We start from the raw sequence: 16,953 nt of genomic DNA, 5'->3' as shown, positions 1-16,953 counted from the left end.
CGATGATGGAAAAGGGAAGGTAGAAGGATAGGAAGGATATTGCTCATAACCTGAGTTGTTGAATTTACCCGGTTAAATTGTGCCTTTCTATCGCTGAGAACAATATTGATGCCCGAGCAGGGGCTTACATGGTAATGCTGCAAGTCATTCTAGAGCCTTGCCCTATATGAAATTCGATAATCTTCACTGAATGACGAGGATCGAATTCCTGTGGCCAAAATATGGGGGTGAACAACATGAGGAGCAAGATATGTATGCCCATAATCAAGATCAAGAGACAATGCAGCGAGTTTGGGGGTTCAACGCCCGCAACACTATCCAACATCCATATCGAGATGAGAACAGTAATACATAGTTAGAGCACATCGTAAAACAGGGCACACCGACTTTGCCTAGGGAAATACCATGCTACGTTAACTCACCTACATCGTCCCAGAACAGGCCCAACAAATAGGATCAAGTTCCCCCCCAGAACCTGCACCCCAAAGAACTAGGATATCTGTCCGATCTGCTTCATAGAAGATAAAAAAAAAAAAACAGCGCAACCCCTTTCCCACGGAGACTGACCGTCTACGTTTCGCAAAAAAGGGAACATCATCAGATGCTTCAACCCTGGCCCGGAGACCAGAACCCGAAAACCGCGTGTTATTTCTCTCGGCTTCACGTCACCGAATCGACACTGACCGAGTTACCCAATGTAGTAACAAGGGGGTAGGGGGGGCTGCCGCTGTAAGGTGAGCTGACCTTGACTACGACTGAGACAGAAAAATCATCGCTGGCTGGATTACTTATTTCGGTCTACGTGAGGCCGCCCGTAAACAAAAGAACTTGAAGAATAAACCGGTAATTTTAATTAAGTCTATGAGGGATATATACAGCCAGCCAATGCTAGAGGCAGAACGGTAGGTGTCGGTGTAAGTCAAAGAACGACGAGTATCACCGAAAAAAGAAGACAGGGGAGGGGATCAAGCGCAAAGGTGAGCGACCGAGCGAGCGAGAGCAATCAATCGTCATCATCAATGCCCCAATAATACAAAGGAGAAAGAAAAGAAAAAAGCGGATGAAAACGGGGTCGTTGATATGGGTACAGATCATGTAGTTGTCAGGTATCTTTCTGGCGTGTTTCTGGCCGCGCTGGTACAGAGGGAGGATTAATACGGGCGATGCTGGGATCGGGATCATCAACAGGGCAGTGCTTGTAAAGGTTACAGAAGCCTCAGGTACCGGGCACGTTGGGCCCTTTGACCTTGGTTTATGGTGCGCGGGCTCCCGTTTGAGGTGCCGGATTTCCATGCTTGTAAATTTGGAGGCATTTATTTTATTCACGTCCTCATGAGAATTGTTTAAAAAGTCGGTGGCTCTGCCTCGACGAGAGTTCTTTTGTTTTCTCTCGATTCCATTCGTATACTACTTTCTATTGCATCACTCATACATAACATAACCATCCATCTCATATATATCCATCCATCCTCTGGATATCCAGCCCCCCTCATCTCTATCATAACAACTCTTGCATTACACGTCCTTTTCCCCTCCACGCTAAGGGACAGCTTCAGCTCTCAAACACCAGAAATTATTGCCGAGCTTCCCGTTCTACCCCTCCACTGAACCTTCACGGCTGCGGCTTGCCGTCATCGTCACTGTAGCTCTAACCAACTAAAACGAGCACATCCAAAGACGCGCCACGCATACCAAACACTTCACTGCACTATACGAAAGCAAACAAGCAAGGAAAGGAAAAATCGGCAGCTCCCGTTTTTCCCTTTTTGGCCTACTACATTGCACTACATTAGACTTTGTGTGTGATATCTACTGCCTATATCAAGAGCTACCCCTCTTCCCCCAACTCTTTCATCATGAGTCTCGTACAACATTCTTCAAGTGAGGCTGCCTCACCTGTTCCCATCATCGAGACAGACGACCAAGGAAGACCCGTGAAATCAACAAGTACAAACGGTTACTTCCCCTCCTCCAGCGGCCAACATCTTCCTTCTTCTGCCAACGGAACTGTTACTCCTTCGTTCATCGACAACATGTCCCATCTCTCTGTTGTCCGTGCGAGAGACGACTCTGACGCTGCGTCTGTCCGCTCCACGAGCTCTCGCACCTCGAGAAAGCCCCAGATGCAGCTTGCGAGCTATCAGGATGAGTTCACCACCAGCGTCTACGGCTCTCGCTTTGCGGGCATGGATCTCCCCAGGCATCATATGCCAGAGAATGAGATGCCCCGCGACATTGCGTATCGCATGATCAAGGATGATCTGAGTCTCGACAACAACCCCATGCTCAAGTAAGTTTCCATTGCCTCCACTTTGATGATCCGAAAACAGCTGCTAACAGCTACTTCACTAGCTTGGCGTCTTTTGTTACTACTTACATGGTACGTAATCAATCCAGATCCGTCGTTTGCCAAGCCCGCCCACGGGCAGCGGAGACGAAACCATTTCTTGGCTCTGGGGACAACACCAGCACTGACACTAAATTACCCCACCGTCGTATCTCTGAATAGCTTCACTAACACCCACAACAGGAAGATGAAGCCGAAAAGCTCATGGCTGAGTCCTTCTCCAAGAACTTCATCGATTACGAAGAGTACCCTCAATCCGCCGACATTCAGAACCGCTGTGTCAACATGATCGGCGATCTTTTCCACGCGCCTCCCGGCGAATCAGTCGGTACATCCACTGTTGGTTCATCAGAAGCTATTATGCTCGCTGTCCTGGCCATGAAGAAGCGCTGGAAGAACCGCAGGCAAGCTGAGGGAAAGAGCACCGAGCACCCCAACATCGTCATGTCATCTGCTGTGCAGGTCTGTTGGGAAAAGGCCACTCGTTATTTCGAGATTGACGAGAAGCTCGTCTACTGCACTCCTGATCGATTCGTCATGGATCCTGATGAGGCTGTTGATCTGTGTGACGAGAATACCATTGGCATGTGTGCTATTCTCGGAACTACTTACACTGGCGAGTACGAGGATATCAAGGCCATCAACGATCTCCTCGTTGAGCGAAACCTTGATGTTCCTATTCACGTCGATGCTGCCAGTGGCGGTTTTGTCGCTCCATTCGTGGTCCCCGACCTAGAATGGGATTTCCGATGTGAAAAGGTTGTTTCCATCAACGTTTCAGGTCATAAGTACGGTCTTGTGTACCCTGGTGTTGGTTGGGTCATCTGGCGATCTCCCGAGTATCTTCCTCAAGAGCTCGTCTTCAACATCAACTACCTCGGAGCTGACCAATCCTCTTTCACCCTCAACTTCTCCAAGGGTGCATCACAGGTCATTGGCCAATACTACCAGCTCATCCGTCTCGGAAAGCATGGTTACCGTGCTATCATGAGTAACCTTACCCGTACTGCCGACTACCTGACAGAAACCCTGGAGAACCTGGGTTTCGTCATCATGTCAGAACGATCTGGAGCTGGTCTCCCCCTCGTTGCCTTCCGATTCAAGACTGTTGAAGAGGGCGGTGATCCTGATCGCTACTACGATGAGTTTGCTCTCGCCCACCACCTCCGATCTCGAGGTTGGGTCGTCCCCGCTTACACCATGGCTCCCAACTCTGGTGTCAAGATGTTGCGTGTTGTTGTCCGAGAGGACTTTACAAAGAGTCGATGTGACCAGCTTATCTGTGATGTCAAGCTGTGCCACGGTCTTCTCAAGGAGACGGATCAGGAGTCTATCAAGAAGCGTGAAGAGTACATCAGGAATCATATTTCTGCCATGGGTCGTGGAAAGCATGCCCACCCTGTTTACAAGGTCAGTCATTTGCATTCTGTAACAATTGCTCACTTACTAACATACCTCAGGGCGAGTCGCATTCTCTCCAGGGCAAGACTGGCAAGACACATGCTATTTGCTAGATTTACATAGACGGATATACGATATAGGATACCGGGGATGTTTGGCGTTGAGCGTGTCACGATGTGCGTTTTGTATACGGACACAGGCCATCAATTGACTTGAATTTAATCTTCATTCTGAAATGTTTGTCCACATAGCTTTGTGATTTCCACTCGTAACATGGTTACATCTCATCTAACTCAGTGTTAGGTCCGATGACTCAATTGGCCCCTTTATTCATATCCATAATTGACATTCGTCTCATCATATTAATGGCAATCGCAAAACGTAAATCAGTATATGGTATCTAGCCTTTTGTCTAGTCTCGCTCTCATCTTAACATCAAACACTTTTAACCAGTAATCATAAAACACCAACTCTATCTCTATCGAGTAGCAGCAATAGCGGCCTCCACAATATCCAACCCCTGGTTGATCTCCTCATCCGTAACAGTCAGGCTCGGCACAAATCGCAATGTGTTGACGCCAGCACTAATGATGAGCAAGCCTCGCTCACGGGCAGCCTTGATAATGGCTGTAGGATCCTCAGACAACTGCAGACCCAAGATCAGACCTCGCCCACGGACCTCTGTGACAAGATCGGGATATTGGCTCTGGAGCTTGGTGAAGCGCTTCTTGAAGATCTCGGACTTGGCGCGAACGTCGGCTTGGAGTTGCTTGTCGGAGAGACGGCCGACAATGTAGTGCGCCAGACGGCAGGCAAGAGGATTTCCGCCAAAGGTGGTACCGTGGTCACCGACCTTCATCTTATCAGACACATCCTGCGTAACAAGCACAGCACCAATTGGGAAACCATTTCCGAGAGCCTTGGCTGTTGTGAGGACATCGGGATGAGCCTCCTTGGGCAAGTTACCGTGAGCCCAGAGAGTTCCTGTTCGGCCGAGACCAGACTGAATCTCGTCGTAGATAAGAACAGCACCAACCTCACGGCATCGCTTCGCAAGCGCAACAAGGAACTCCTCAGTCGCAGGAGTAACACCACCCTCACCCTGAATAGGCTCAACAATAACACCGCATGTCTTCTCAGTGACCAAATCATTGATCCCAGAAACATCGTTGTAGTTTCCCGTCTTAAAGCCAGGGACCATGGGCGAAAAGGGCTTTTGGTACTTGGGGTTCGGTGTCGCGGACAAGCTGCCCATAGTTCGGCCGTGGAAACCATTGTTGAACGAGACGATCTCGACCTTCTCGCCTGAGGGATCGACGACCTTTCCGGCTTTGCGGGCGAACTTGATAGCGGCCTCGTTGGCTTCGGAACCGGAGTTGCAGACGAAGACTGAGGCGGCGTTGTGCATGGCACCTGATTCGAGGGTTTTTTCGACGAGGAGCTTGGAGAGGGCGCCCGTCCACGGGTTGTAATAGAGATTGGAGGCGTGAACGAGAGTTTGGGCCTACCATTGACCGTTAGCAACTCAAGTTCCACCATCTAAACTATAGTTTTCTTACCTGCTCGTTCAAGATTCGAGTAAACTCAGGATCGCAATGACCGAGGCCATTGACAGCGATACCGGCTGTAAAGTCCAAGAACTTTCGGTCCTCAGCATCCCACAGCCACGAGCCCTTCCCCTTGACAAACACAGGCGGAGGACGAGCATATGTGGCAACCATATAAGGCGCATGCTCGTTCACAATGGCAGCGCTCTTGGAATCAGACGCGACGTCGGCGTTCGGTAGCGAAGCGAAACCTCGGCGGACGATCCAAGGACGGGCGACGGCAGCGCAGGACGCCAATCGAGCTCGGAGGGGAAGTCGCATAGCCATTGCGATTGTGTATTATTAAATAAGAAGAAGATGGGGGGAAAAGAGAGGAAATGCAAAGGTGAAGTGAGTGTAATTGGGTTTGGAGGGGAAAGAGAGAGAGAATATTTGTGATTCTTATCTTATCAATCGCCTCCGCTATCGCAGTTGGACTTTGACACTAAAAACTTTATTCGAGTCACTTGCCTGCCAAAAAAGGATCCAATATGGAGACGTTTTGACTCAATCAATGGAATCATTTAATCCTTGTTAATTTACGATGAATTTATATTGAGAAAACCTCGAAAGCGCGCCTTTGTGGTGTCATCTTGTTATTCAGAGACCAATGCTCTCGAAACTGAGTCACCGCGTGAATACTCATCAAGAGGATGAATATGCATCTATCCTTCAGACAAAATTCATGACATCAGTCACAGTTTATGACCTGGTGAGTCTTGTAGAAAACGTACGATGCCCGGGTAGCTCTGTGGTAAAGAGTATCGATGTCAGTTACTGGTAGCTCAAAACTGATCCAACATCATCATCTTGAAAGTCGCTTGTCTCCTCTTACACTGAAGTGTAATAGACAAGAAGGCTCACTATGTGACCAAACTATACCAATGAATTCACGTCAATCGTACCTATGATATGTTTATTCTTGTGCCAGTGTTTCGTGTAAAACTGGAGGCAATAAGTTAAGACGAACAATAGACTCGACGTGTCATCTTGGACTCTTGACTCTACCAATAAAGTACGTTACTCTATTATTTCCCCGAGTAAGCAATTGAGAAGCATGTCTCAGACATATGTAGTTTTTCAATTGAGCGAGTCGTGTTTTGTCCTGAGGCGACTCCGATCCTAACATTCCAAGCCTGAAACATGAACATCCAACTGCATAGAATCTTACATACAGCTCGCAAGCAATACACCGGACCATCTTTTCTCTAACACGGATCATATTAGAGATGAAATGATGTAATGGCCATTCCGTCCGGTTGATTCTTCAGCAGTGTCCCGTTTCACCGCCCAGCCAAACCCGACGCCAACATACAACGGCATTCCAGTCCATATCCTATAATCAAAGCCCGTTATACAACCTTATCACTATATCCAATCAAGTCAAAAACCGTTGCGCAGCCATATACAAGTCCTCTTTCATGTGAGCGTAGATCTCTGGATCGTGCACCGCTGGAGGAGTAAAGATTCACGCCACCGTTGGTCGCAGCCTTACCAATGCGTGTGATTAGTCCTCCGTCGACGATCCCGATGAGTTGAGTGATACAAGAGTCACCTACCTAATCGACGCAAGATCCAATACCCGGAGTGTAGAACAATATCCCCCTCCTCTGGCCAAATCATGGCGTCCAACACTCACACCGACTATACTTGGCGTTGTTCTCCTCGGCGCCCGAAGATCAGGCTGGAGTCGCACTCGGCCGGACTCGCACCGATCCGAAAAAGGGATTTGTTCGTTGTAGATCTAGACTTTTGATGGCAATATGTCTGCATGGGCTGCGAGAACAAAGAGGGTGTTGTGCAATTAGCCTATGACCCAAAGACTTGGAATTGGGAAACCTGAACGAAAGTTTCTTAAACCAGAATGGTTACACACAAACGGGACGATTCGGAGACTCCACAAACCTGTCTGTTGGTTCGTAGTCTGAAGCGTGGTATACTTCAGCTTGTGCCTTTGGCCTCAGGTACAGAAGTCTATTAACAAAGCTACACACTTTAGACTTGCCGTCTCCTGAAGAATAATACACTTAACTTAGACGTTGGAAAGTCAAATAAAGCGTAACGGTTATTAGCATTGCACAGATAAGCGTTTTCTCACCGTATTGCCATGTTATCAGCACAAGTTGGTCCAACCCCAAATGTGTACGCCACCAACTCCTTTGCCTCCTATAATATGCGAGACATGACGACGTAAGAAAAGGGCGTCGGAGAAGGCGGTACAAGGCTGGGCGATGCTGATGAACTATTGACAACTTTCAAGGCATCGCCGGATCTAGAATGTCTGTTGGATTGTTCACAAGTGAGGGCATCGCCGTGTACACCCACTCCTTTAGAAATAGGAACCAACTGCATATATGTATTTCCAACAACATCGAACTCTATCCAGAGTCCTGTGTAACGACAAACATGAAGATTCTTCGAGTTCATTGGGTGCAGGAGTCTTTTGTGGATGCGTGTGGCTCGAAAATTCGCTAGATCGTGGTCTTGGGGGTATTATTCATGTGATAAGTGATGCAGCTGGGAATGTGATATGGCAAGTTTGCTAGTCCGGGCCTTTGGGCTTGTTAACAGCTGAGGTTGATGGTGGAGAGATCTGTCGAGAACTGAAGTTGATCACGATGAAGAAGGGGTTTGGAGTTGAGGAGAAGCTCTATCTTGAAGTTGTATAAGTGGAAGTGATGGCCAAACGAAAGAAGAGTTTCATCAGAGCAACTATCGCATCATCTCTTACACAGCTATCTCTCTATCTCTCTTCTTGTATCATTGATTAGTGTTGATTCAACTCAACATGTCTTCTATCCTCCCATCTCAGGCCCTCTCTTCCCTCACCATCAACCTCATTCCCACCCTTATACTCTTCTCTGTCTCTATCTACGTTCTTCCAGCACCGACTCGCCATATCCTAAAATTCCTCTCATCTCCAAGCTCCTTCAAGGAGAAGTCCTCCATCAATGACACCCCTTCCATCTCCAACCTCCCCCGCCTATCTGGTGTTGTTCCCTGGTTAGGCCATCTCTTTGGCCTGACCATCGACAGTACTCGCTACATCAACCGTCTGATCAAATCCACCACTGCACCAATCTTCACTATCAACATCCCCTTTGCACGAATCACTGTCTGTCATCCCAGCATGGACCGAGTTCTCTCTCGTCACGTCAATGACACTGGCCTTGCCCAAGTTCTTGTCTACGTTGGCCCTCGCCTCTTTGGCCTCAAGGAGGAGACTATCAAGGCTGTCTTCGGTTACAACCCTCAGCCTTTGCACAAGCAAAAGTTTGGACACGCCGAGAATATTGTATCCCTGAATCAACGCTCTAGCAACAACATTAGGGAGCGTGTGATGAAAATGTCCGAGACGAATGAAGTTCTTGTTGGACGTTGGGTGTTTGAGTTGGCTGTCTCTGCTACAGCGAGTGCAGTCTGGGGAGTTGCCAACCCCTGGAGTATGGATCAAGACTTTTCCAACGAGTTCATGTATGTTCTACCCAATTTAATCTGACAGCAAATACTGACAAACTTTAGGAAACTCAGCGAGACATTCGATACTCTTGGACGGCCCATCGCTTGGCTTACAGCAAATTCAGCCTGGAACTCTCGCAAGTATCTCCTCGCCAGACTTCGCGAATTCCATCTCGAGCACCGCGAAGCTCGTGTTAAGACTACCGCGCACAGTATCAACGTCGTGGCCCATAGTGATCCCAACTGGGAGAACAACCCAGACTACTATCACATTGAGATGGTCTCAGCTCTAGGTCTCCTGGCAACCACTAGCACTCTTGCAGTCTGGCTCACACGCCACTTGCTGACTGATCCAGAGTTGATGAAAGTCATCCTCAATGAGGTTCAACAGCTCAAACACGTTGAAGGGGAAGACAAGCCGCGTCTTGACCTTACCAATGTTCGTTCTGAGTGCCCCTGGCTAATGGCATCTTGGTACGAGACTCTCCGTCTTCACATGACAGGAGTCGCTCGCATCGCTCGCCACGATTTCATGCTCAACCTCCCCGACTCGGATCCCATTGCCGTTCCTCAGGGAGAGATCTTCATGCTCCCAATGTGTGCATCCAATCTGGACGTCGACAACTGGGGCCCCGATGCCGCGACCTTCAAAGCCTCTCGCTTCATCAACAAAGTCGGTGAAGTCTCTGGAAGTGCCGTTCGCAAGGTCAGAGCTTTTGGAGTGGCTGGTAATATGTGTCCTGGTCGCGTGTTTGGCACTGATATAGTCTTTTCTGTTGTTGCTACTATGCTTCGAACTTTTGACATTGAGGCTGCTCCTGGTGAGGAGTTTAGAGTGCCGACTCTGCGTGGAGGATTTAACGTTGGGTTTGAGAGGTACGGGGATGATGTCAAGGTGCTTCTCAGAAAGAAAGGCGTCGCTTGAAGAAGGTTTGGACCTATACTGAAAGGGGCTGTAACCGCGAAGTAGTTTCCAAAGATGAATCACGAATGTGGGAGTACCGGAGTTGAAGTGATATTTCTCAATATATGATGATCTTTAAATTATCTTGCTATTCGTCGTGACTTACCGGTAACCTCAGTCTGGCACCCAGCATTTATTCCTTGTAGCCCGAGAAGGACATTGTCTGGTGCTCATAACGACGAAGGGAGCCAGTTGGAAATGTGACATACGACACGGCAATACTCCCATAATGTCGTTCTCAAGCTCAGTGACCATTAGAGCATCAAGTATGGCATTACTGTATGTCTTCTCCTTGAATCGCTTCTAGTTCTCGTTGTAGCACATGGCGACCATTAAGTAGAAGATGAAAGAGATAATGGCTCAACGAACTCAGCTCAGAAATAATTCATTTCTCTCCTAGTGTGCGTGGATTCTTCCCAAACTCCATAGCCAGTGTTGCTTCACAAAGCGAAAGATTAAAGTGGTGCAAATCATTTGGGAAACGTCCCTGGTATTCACTATCTTTTCCGCTAATAAAGTAACTAGATCCTTTGGCTATAACCAATAACGAAATCAAGTTCGAATCTCGAGGTCCGAACGTCGGACAAGAAGCCACCCATTTCCAATTGTTGGATGATTCAACGCCATCACCAATGCCAATAAGGAGATGCCCCGATGTGCGCATCATCCTTACAACCCCATTTTCCTTATTAATCCCATAATATCCAGCTTAAGCACGACGAGCCTTCTCGCTGTGTCCCTTGATGACGGTGGACAAGTCGCCAACGGGGATTTGGATGGGGAAGTCGACGATGGCGAAGAGGACAGCGATGAGGATGTACCAGCCAGACATGCATGTAACGAACCCAAAGGCACCACCAGCCTGTGACAAGTCAGTAAGAGGTCTAAGTATAGTATAGGAGGAGGCATACCACCAGGAGCTTTTGCGCGAGCTTAGCGTTTCCAGTGAAGTCATCGGCCAGAGCCCAGAAAGCAGCAGTGATCATCAAGAAACAGAAGGTCAAGCTGAAGAAGATCATGACGAAGACAACGTTGGTTCGGAAAGCACAGATGAGGAAGATGAAGGACAAGAGACCCATGAAGAGCAACCAGAAAGCTGTGTATCGTCAGCAAAAGATCATCATCCAGCATAGTAATGTAGACTCACCAAGACTGGCGTTGAAACCTCGAGTAGCAAGACCCTCAGCAGAGGATGTGGCATCGGCGGGAGCATAAGAGGCGTAGGCAGCAAAGGCAGGGATGAGAGTGCCACCGTAAGAGAACCAGAAACCGCCGAAGGAGCAGAAGACACAGGCAGGGAAACTGTTGCCGAGAACCCATTCGAGAATACCACCGATGATCATGAGGAGACCACCCATGAAGACGTAGACGGCGCTGATGCTGATGTTAGACGTGTTGATAGGGAGTGTTAGGGGATGAAGACGTACTTTGAGGCAGCACCACTGCCACCAGCGCCTCGCCAGCCCATGAGATCGCAAGTCAGGGGTGTGAAAGCGAGGAGGAAGCCAACAAGAGCACTATAATAGCTGTCAGTAATAGACATCTACAGAAGGAGAAGTCAATCGAGCGTACATAGGTGTAGGGTTTCCAAATGTCTGTCGGAGGTCTCCCTTGACTTTGTTCATAGGCGAAAGGTAAAGCTTCTCAAACAACTCAGGGCTCATCTGAACACTCTGGGCAGTTCGCAACCTGTTAAGACTCTCCAGGCGCTGGGCCTCGGGGTCGAAGCCATTGAGACCATCGTGCTTCTCGTTGAATTGCTCGCTGTGCTCGGTGGTAGCGGCCATGATGGTGATTTCGTCCAGGATGGGAGATTGTTGGGAAGAGACTGATCTTTCTTAGTGAAAAGGAGAAGAGTCGCAATGAGTATATAGAATCGAAATCAGATTATGGGGTAGTGAAGAGGAGAGAGAGACAACAAAGTCAATGCAGATGCAGGGACAGGGACGGACTTATATCAGGCCATAGCTCCCCTAATATATATAAATTACAAGCCAATACGGAGACATAAGCTCAAAAGCCAAGCCTGGCTCCCCCAGATTGGCACGGAACAGGGGCGCCACCCTTTGATCCGGCCCCATGTTGCTTTTGCTTCTGCTTCCCCAGGTCCTGTGTGGTCTGTCCATTCAGTCGCAGATCTCCACCACTAGGAGAAGAGGAAACAACAACGGCATCTGAGCGTCAGGAAAGATCAGCCCGCCTGTCCGTCTAGAAGCACAAGCAAGTATTGGTCTGGTTGGCATTGGCGCCGTGTCATCCGAGTCAAGGCATGTCTTCGATTCATCAAAGCCACAGCAGGGTTGGAGAAGGAGAAGGTCTAACTCTCCGATTCGACGAGTTTTGGTCTCGGTCTAACCTCTCGCAGCCTAAAGGAGTGTAGCATCGTACCCCAGCTTGGCGTTGCGCGTTTGCGTTTGTTCGTTGCGGGGGAGGAGTTTAGATTGGCAGCGCTAAGACCTTGAGTTGGAGTTCACAGCTTCTCTCTAGTCTCTACTAACCTCAGATGCCACCATCTCCACACGATCCCTTCGCCCGGCTGAGGGAGACAGGGACCAGGGAGGGAAGCAGCCTCACCGTTGATGCATTCTGTGCGGGGGGGTTTTGGGTTCTTTTTGGGGGAGAGTGAATGTTCTACGCGTATCAATTGCTAGTTGAGGATAGTCTAGATCGAGAGGCAAGATTGACTTTTGCGTTATTCCCCGGCCAGCTGAGGTGCTGTGAGGGGAAGATTTGGGTGACTTATACAGGATATAGGAGAAACAGCACAACAGACAGAATAAATCACTTACAGAACTGTAGTCTGGGGAAAGGATTGAAATTACCCAACGAATGTGTATATTATGGATACGTATCAGAGATCACCGGGGCCCCGGACTGGTACTACCTCCGTGCATCTTAGAGTTGGTGGTCTAAGAAGCAGAACTTCGGATCCGCTGCCAGATGAGTGGATATCACTATACCATGGGATGTACATGAGATTTACGGAGGAGGCCTATAAGGTTACGGCAGTGGTGTAGGGGCAACGTGGCAGGGTACGTATAAGTCAGTCAGTGTCTGGGACAAGAAGCTTTTGTTGATGGGTCGATTATGATGCGTTCCAGTTTAGCTGGGCTGACAGAGGAGACAAGACCGGCTGTTGAGAGTGTTTAATCTCTGTATGACTGGATAATAGTTGGTTACACGTTGTAACGGTCGTTGACTGACTCGAGAAATGCAACCCTCTTCTCCAATTCAGATTCTGATGGACTGTATCTCTGCTCACAATGAATCGAAGAGCATCTCATCAGTCAAAGCGCAATTCAGCATTGACTGTCACCTGATCCCACTCCCAATACAAAAGTGCATCGATCGTCACGTCCAAGGCCAAGAACGTCCAGAGTCTGAACAACTCCCTTTTCCCTTTTCCCCATTGCCCCAGATTCTGCCCCTGCAACGCCCTGAGATGAGGGGAAACAATGGTTTTGACTGCGGCTCCGTGGTTTAGTATCACGCTAAATCGCGGTTCCGCCTTTTAGTGCTCTCGCTAAGAATACGGTACTTGCAGTGCAGTATTTCCGGGGGTCGTCGGAAGAACAAAAGACCGAGACTCGACAATCTCATTGGTTGGTGAACTCACGCCGTCATTGATGGCATTTGGTCCACAAGTTCCATGCTATCAACTCGACTCGATCATTATGATTTACACATTTCAATCGCCATTTTATAACCGCATCGTGATTACAAGACTCAATAGCTTTGTCTCCTGATAAAAGGGCTCATCATTATCGACAATTGATCCATCATGGCTTGCTCTGGTCCCTGACGTCTTGCTGTTTATGGTATTGACTTACACGTCTATGCTGTCATCATGAGTAGCCCATATGTCATGACTGTATCAACGACGTCACAGACAGAGACAGTAAAAAACAAACAGAGGAGAGAAATCCATTATCTTCACCAAACATTGTCCAATTGATCTCATCTGACCTCTGACTATTGCTCTGCAACACACCAATTCTAAACACTCAAACATCACTCACTCCCTAAAAACACCATCAAAATGAAGGCAGTTTTCGGTGCTGGCCAACAAGGTTCCGCTGCAGTTCCCATCATTTCAGGCGTAGCAGCTCTCGGTGCAGGTGTCTACTACCTAGGCAGATCCAAGCCCGAAACCACACCTGAGCAAGATCGCAGGGGTCGCGCGGAAGCCAAAAAGGCCGAAGGCCTCAGCGGCGCCGGCATTGGAGGAAATGCCGTCACGGGCGGCCACGAGCTTAGCCACGCCAACTCGAACCGCAAAGAGGGCACCACAGCACCTCCCGAGAAGCTTCCCAGCGGTGGAGTAGGCGGCGGAGTTGGCGCTGGCGGCTCCAACGTTCGAACTTCAGTTGAGATGTCTGCCAAGGACCAGCCCGGCACGTCGAGCACTTCTCACGGCAGTGGAATGCTGCAGGGCTTGTTTGGCACTGGGGGACCTAAAGCTGGTGACGGGTCTGGACAGGAGACCAAGGATACGAGAGTGGCTAGCAATTACGATGGCACGCCAACCAAGAGAAGCGCGACGAAGCACGACCAACATCAGCCTAGAGTGGACAAATCAGGTGGTGGCGACGACAGCAATAGCAAGGGTGGTGGTAGCAGCAGCGACAGCAAGAATAGCAATGACCGGTCAGCTAGTCAGTCCCTCCAGGGCGCCTTTGGACAGGGAGGAGGTAATGTCGCTGAGCGCGGTGATCAGAGCCAAGGATTCCGTGATCCCCGAGTTGCGAGCAATCACACCGAGACGACGACCAAGAAGCATGCCAACTAGGAAGGACAGAAAACCAAGTCGTAATAGCAGGAGTTTCTTAAAAGAAAAATGAGCAAGTTTTACCGAGTTGCCTCGTCGACATAATCTCCTGAAAGTCAAGGATGTCAAATCTAGAATCATCTCGTGAAACAAGCACGTTTAGTGAGACCTAGCAACGCCGTGATATTGTGCCTAGCAACATTATCCAATCTCCCGTGAGCGCATGGTTGAGTTGTTGAGCTGAAGTGACCTGCATTGCATCGCCAAGCCACTCCCCATAATCCTCCAAGACCCATGTTCCAAGAAGATCAACAAAACGTTACTAGATCTGATCTGATCTCATGTGAAAATGGAGAAAGAGAGAGAAAAAAGGAGAGACTGCAACTTGAGCGACCAATCGAATAGTGTCACCGCCACGCCCTCCGTGTCTCCGGATCTACCCCAGATTGCAAGTCCCGTTTCCCCAGACCATCCACCATCTGCCGTGTCAAACACCTCCAGCCTAAGCATTCTGTCTGGAAAACCACCATTTCCCCGGGAAATTTTGCTCAATACTTGGTGGGTACGTCCAGAAGATGAGGAACGCAGTGACTTTGTTGAGAATTCGAGCTGACCTTGATTGATTTGGCATGTAGCGGCGCCAGAGCTTGTATTCGGAGACAAGGAGAGTGTTTCCAAGAACGTTGATGAAACGGAATAACCTGCTTTGTTAGTGTGATTCCTTTGTAGGCTTGTAGACTTACATGTTGCAAGCAATGAAAAAGATTGTTGCAATGTCTGCTGCTCGAACTCCCTCGGTTCTATTCCCCATGGTCCTGACAACACCCGTAAGGGGCGGAATCCAAAGCCCAAAGATTCCCATTTCTAGGAGTAAAGACCAGTGATAAGTCCTCATCTCTGAGCCTCTTACCATACTCAAGCAAAACACCCAGCATGCCATGAGAAAGTTGACCTATACTCGTCAGCACAACACTCTCTCCTCACATTCACTCACCTACCACTGTAGGTCCAACGACCAGCTTCTCCTTTTTATGATTCTTCCAACACAACGACGCTGCTGCTATGGTGATCGCACACTGCGCACACCCAACCAAAAAGTAGTACAGCAGTATCATCCGATATCGCCTATAGCACACACGATGGAACTCATACTCTTTCCACGCCGCATCCGATGTAACAGGAAATCCGCAGTATCGACATACACAGACCGTCGCAAACGTTCCGAGGGTATACATACGGCCCACGACAAAACCTCCTCTTGAAGAAACACAGTCGAGACATTCGTTGGCCAGAGGGTATCTCGCGTCAGACTCATCGGCATGGATGAGGTGATCTCTCATCGCGTCGTAGCGAAGACAGCGAAAGCATGTTGAGAGGAGTTCGAATTTTATGCTGGGGAAGACTTCTCGGATGAAAGGTTTGTTGATTGTGTAGCGGAGGAGACGACATGTTCGTCGGAGACTCTCGACTTCGCCGAATGTGAGATGCTGCAGGATCATGAGTTGGAGTTCTGCTGGGAGTCGAAAGAGCTCATTCTCGGTATTGACTGCGATCAAGCTGTTGTCGTCCTTTGATGTTCTGTGGATGAGTCGTGATACTGTCTCCTTCTGAATATCCTCCTCATCACCGCTTGTCGAAGGTGCTTTCGTGTTATTATCATCACTAATAGGCACAGCCTCACCGCAAAACTGCAGTCGCAAGTGATCGAGTGCTCTCACAGAAATCATTTCAACTCAGGTTACCGCATCGCCAGTTCCCATGATGAAGGCTCCAAGAACTACTTTCCCGCGAAGAACCTTACAGTATCTACCTACATACACACAAGAGATCTGACCTTTAACAACTCTCGTCAGCTCCAACCAATCTTTTGGACTTCAGCTGACGATTATGGGTAATTCTGACACTTAGCTCGAATATTACTCGTCAAGGAACGTCGGATAAGCAGAGCTCGGATTCTCCAACACAGTCAGCAGACGTGCTTACTATCGTAAAACCACCACTCCTACTGTTCAAAGAGCTTAAGACTTTATTGTATCCAACATTCTTGGGCTTTTGCCGAGATACACTTGTTTTAGTGCTGAGTATTACTCTTCTTCGTGCTGTTGGCCCAGATTAGTTGGTAGATTGGTTGGCTTATAAGAGGTTTGGTCTGCTTCGGAGAGGCACAGCATGGCCGTTGTCGTCCCAGCATTGTCCACTCGCTTTGAAACATCATTACATGAGCTACAGGATGAATATATATCTTGGCGATCATGTCGAGCACTGCAGTGTGCGCCTTAGCCAGGCACTGAGTGATATCCTCTATCCACAAACGTGAGGTGTTGAGATGCGACAGCGTTCATATTGTTCTTTTATCTCGCTCCAATACCATTGCTTCCCTCGAAAGTTGTTCTTCTGAATCTTCATAGCCAACCTGCTATATATCACT

At 48.7% G+C, this 16,953-nt stretch overlaps 6 protein-coding genes across 8 annotated transcripts; 3 read left to right on the top strand and 3 right to left on the bottom strand.

The window, feature by feature from the left end:
* The first annotated feature begins 663 nt into the window (after window positions 1-663).
* On the top strand, window positions 664-5,895 carry FVEG_09655 (glutamate decarboxylase). Of its 3 annotated transcripts, none has more exons than XM_018898701.1 (5): window positions 664-2,290; window positions 2,353-2,380; window positions 2,531-3,757; window positions 3,808-5,264; window positions 5,321-5,895. In XM_018898701.1, exons 1-4 carry the CDS (start codon window positions 1,857-1,859, stop codon window positions 3,859-3,861), a joined length of 1,743 nt encoding a protein of 580 aa, XP_018756623.1. In that variant the 5' UTR covers window positions 664-1,856; the 3' UTR covers window positions 3,862-5,264; window positions 5,321-5,895. The 3 variants fall into 3 exon arrangements, with proteins under 3 accessions (XP_018756623.1, XP_018756622.1, XP_018756624.1); XM_018898702.1 differs by having other exon boundaries at window positions 681-2,290; window positions 3,808-3,985; window positions 4,052-5,895; XM_018898700.1 differs by having other exon boundaries at window positions 3,808-5,895.
* FVEG_09656 (acetylornithine aminotransferase, mitochondrial) lies at window positions 3,947-5,803 on the bottom strand. Its single transcript, XM_018898703.1, has 2 exons — window positions 5,308-5,803; window positions 3,947-5,252 (listed from the first exon to the last, which is right to left on the bottom strand). The coding sequence occupies exons 1-2, from the start codon at window positions 5,620-5,622 to the stop codon at window positions 4,227-4,229; spliced, it is 1,341 nt and encodes a 446-aa protein (XP_018756625.1). The 5' UTR covers window positions 5,623-5,803; the 3' UTR covers window positions 3,947-4,226.
* A 2,227-nt stretch (window positions 5,896-8,122) lies between the features above and the next one.
* FVEG_09657 (hypothetical protein) lies at window positions 8,123-9,718 on the top strand (the record flags this gene model as incomplete). Its single annotated transcript, XM_018898704.1, has 2 exons — window positions 8,123-8,808; window positions 8,857-9,718. 2 exons carry the CDS (start codon window positions 8,123-8,125, stop codon window positions 9,716-9,718), a joined length of 1,548 nt encoding a protein of 515 aa, XP_018756626.1.
* A 748-nt stretch (window positions 9,719-10,466) lies between these two features.
* FVEG_09658 (hypothetical protein) lies at window positions 10,467-11,544 on the bottom strand (the record flags this gene model as incomplete). Its single annotated transcript, XM_018898705.1, has 5 exons — window positions 10,467-10,619; window positions 10,669-10,853; window positions 10,905-11,131; window positions 11,185-11,274; window positions 11,330-11,544. The coding sequence occupies 5 exons, from the start codon at window positions 11,542-11,544 to the stop codon at window positions 10,467-10,469; spliced, it is 870 nt and encodes a 289-aa protein (XP_018756627.1).
* A 1,595-nt stretch (window positions 11,545-13,139) lies between these two features.
* On the top strand, window positions 13,140-14,795 carry FVEG_09659 (hypothetical protein). The gene has a single exon (XM_018898706.1). The coding sequence runs from the start codon at window positions 13,797-13,799 to the stop codon at window positions 14,544-14,546; it is 750 nt and encodes a 249-aa protein (XP_018756628.1). The 5' UTR covers window positions 13,140-13,796; the 3' UTR covers window positions 14,547-14,795.
* Window positions 14,796-15,027: 232 nt separating this feature from the next.
* FVEG_16629 (hypothetical protein) lies at window positions 15,028-16,252 on the bottom strand (the record flags this gene model as incomplete). The annotated part of the gene is made up of 3 exons (XM_018905871.1): window positions 15,028-15,226; window positions 15,269-15,477; window positions 15,524-16,252. 3 exons carry the CDS (start codon window positions 16,250-16,252, stop codon window positions 15,028-15,030), a joined length of 1,137 nt encoding a protein of 378 aa, XP_018756629.1.
* Window positions 16,253-16,953: the final 701 nt, after the last annotated feature.

The sequence above is a fragment of the Fusarium verticillioides genome, chromosome 1 (assembly GCF_000149555.1).
Source record: "Fusarium verticillioides 7600 chromosome 1, whole genome shotgun sequence".
In the NCBI taxonomy this organism is placed as follows: domain Eukaryota; kingdom Fungi; phylum Ascomycota; class Sordariomycetes; order Hypocreales; family Nectriaceae; genus Fusarium; species Fusarium verticillioides.
Note: the sequence above shows the minus strand (reverse complement) of the source record. Positions and strands in the feature narration are given on the sequence as shown.

Coding starts and splice junctions, on each gene's coding strand:
- FVEG_09655 (XM_018898701.1), top strand. CDS start 1,857: ATGAGTCTCGTACAACATTCTTCAAGTGAGGCTGCCTCACCTGTTCCC. Junction 2,291..2,352: donor GACAACAACCCCATGCTCAA/GTAAGTTTCCAT, acceptor CTACTTCACTAG/CTTGGCGTCTTTTGTTACTA. Junction 3,758..3,807: donor ATGCCCACCCTGTTTACAAG/GTCAGTCATTTG, acceptor AACATACCTCAG/GGCGAGTCGCATTCTCTCCA.
- FVEG_09656 (XM_018898703.1), bottom strand. CDS start 5,622: ATGGCTATGCGACTTCCCCTCCGAGCTCGATTGGCGTCCTGCGCTGCC. Junction 5,253..5,307: donor CTCGAATCTTGAACGAGCAG/GTAAGAAAACTA, acceptor GGTCAATGGTAG/GCCCAAACTCTCGTTCACGC.
- FVEG_09659 (XM_018898706.1), top strand. CDS start 13,797: ATGAAGGCAGTTTTCGGTGCTGGCCAACAAGGTTCCGCTGCAGTTCCC.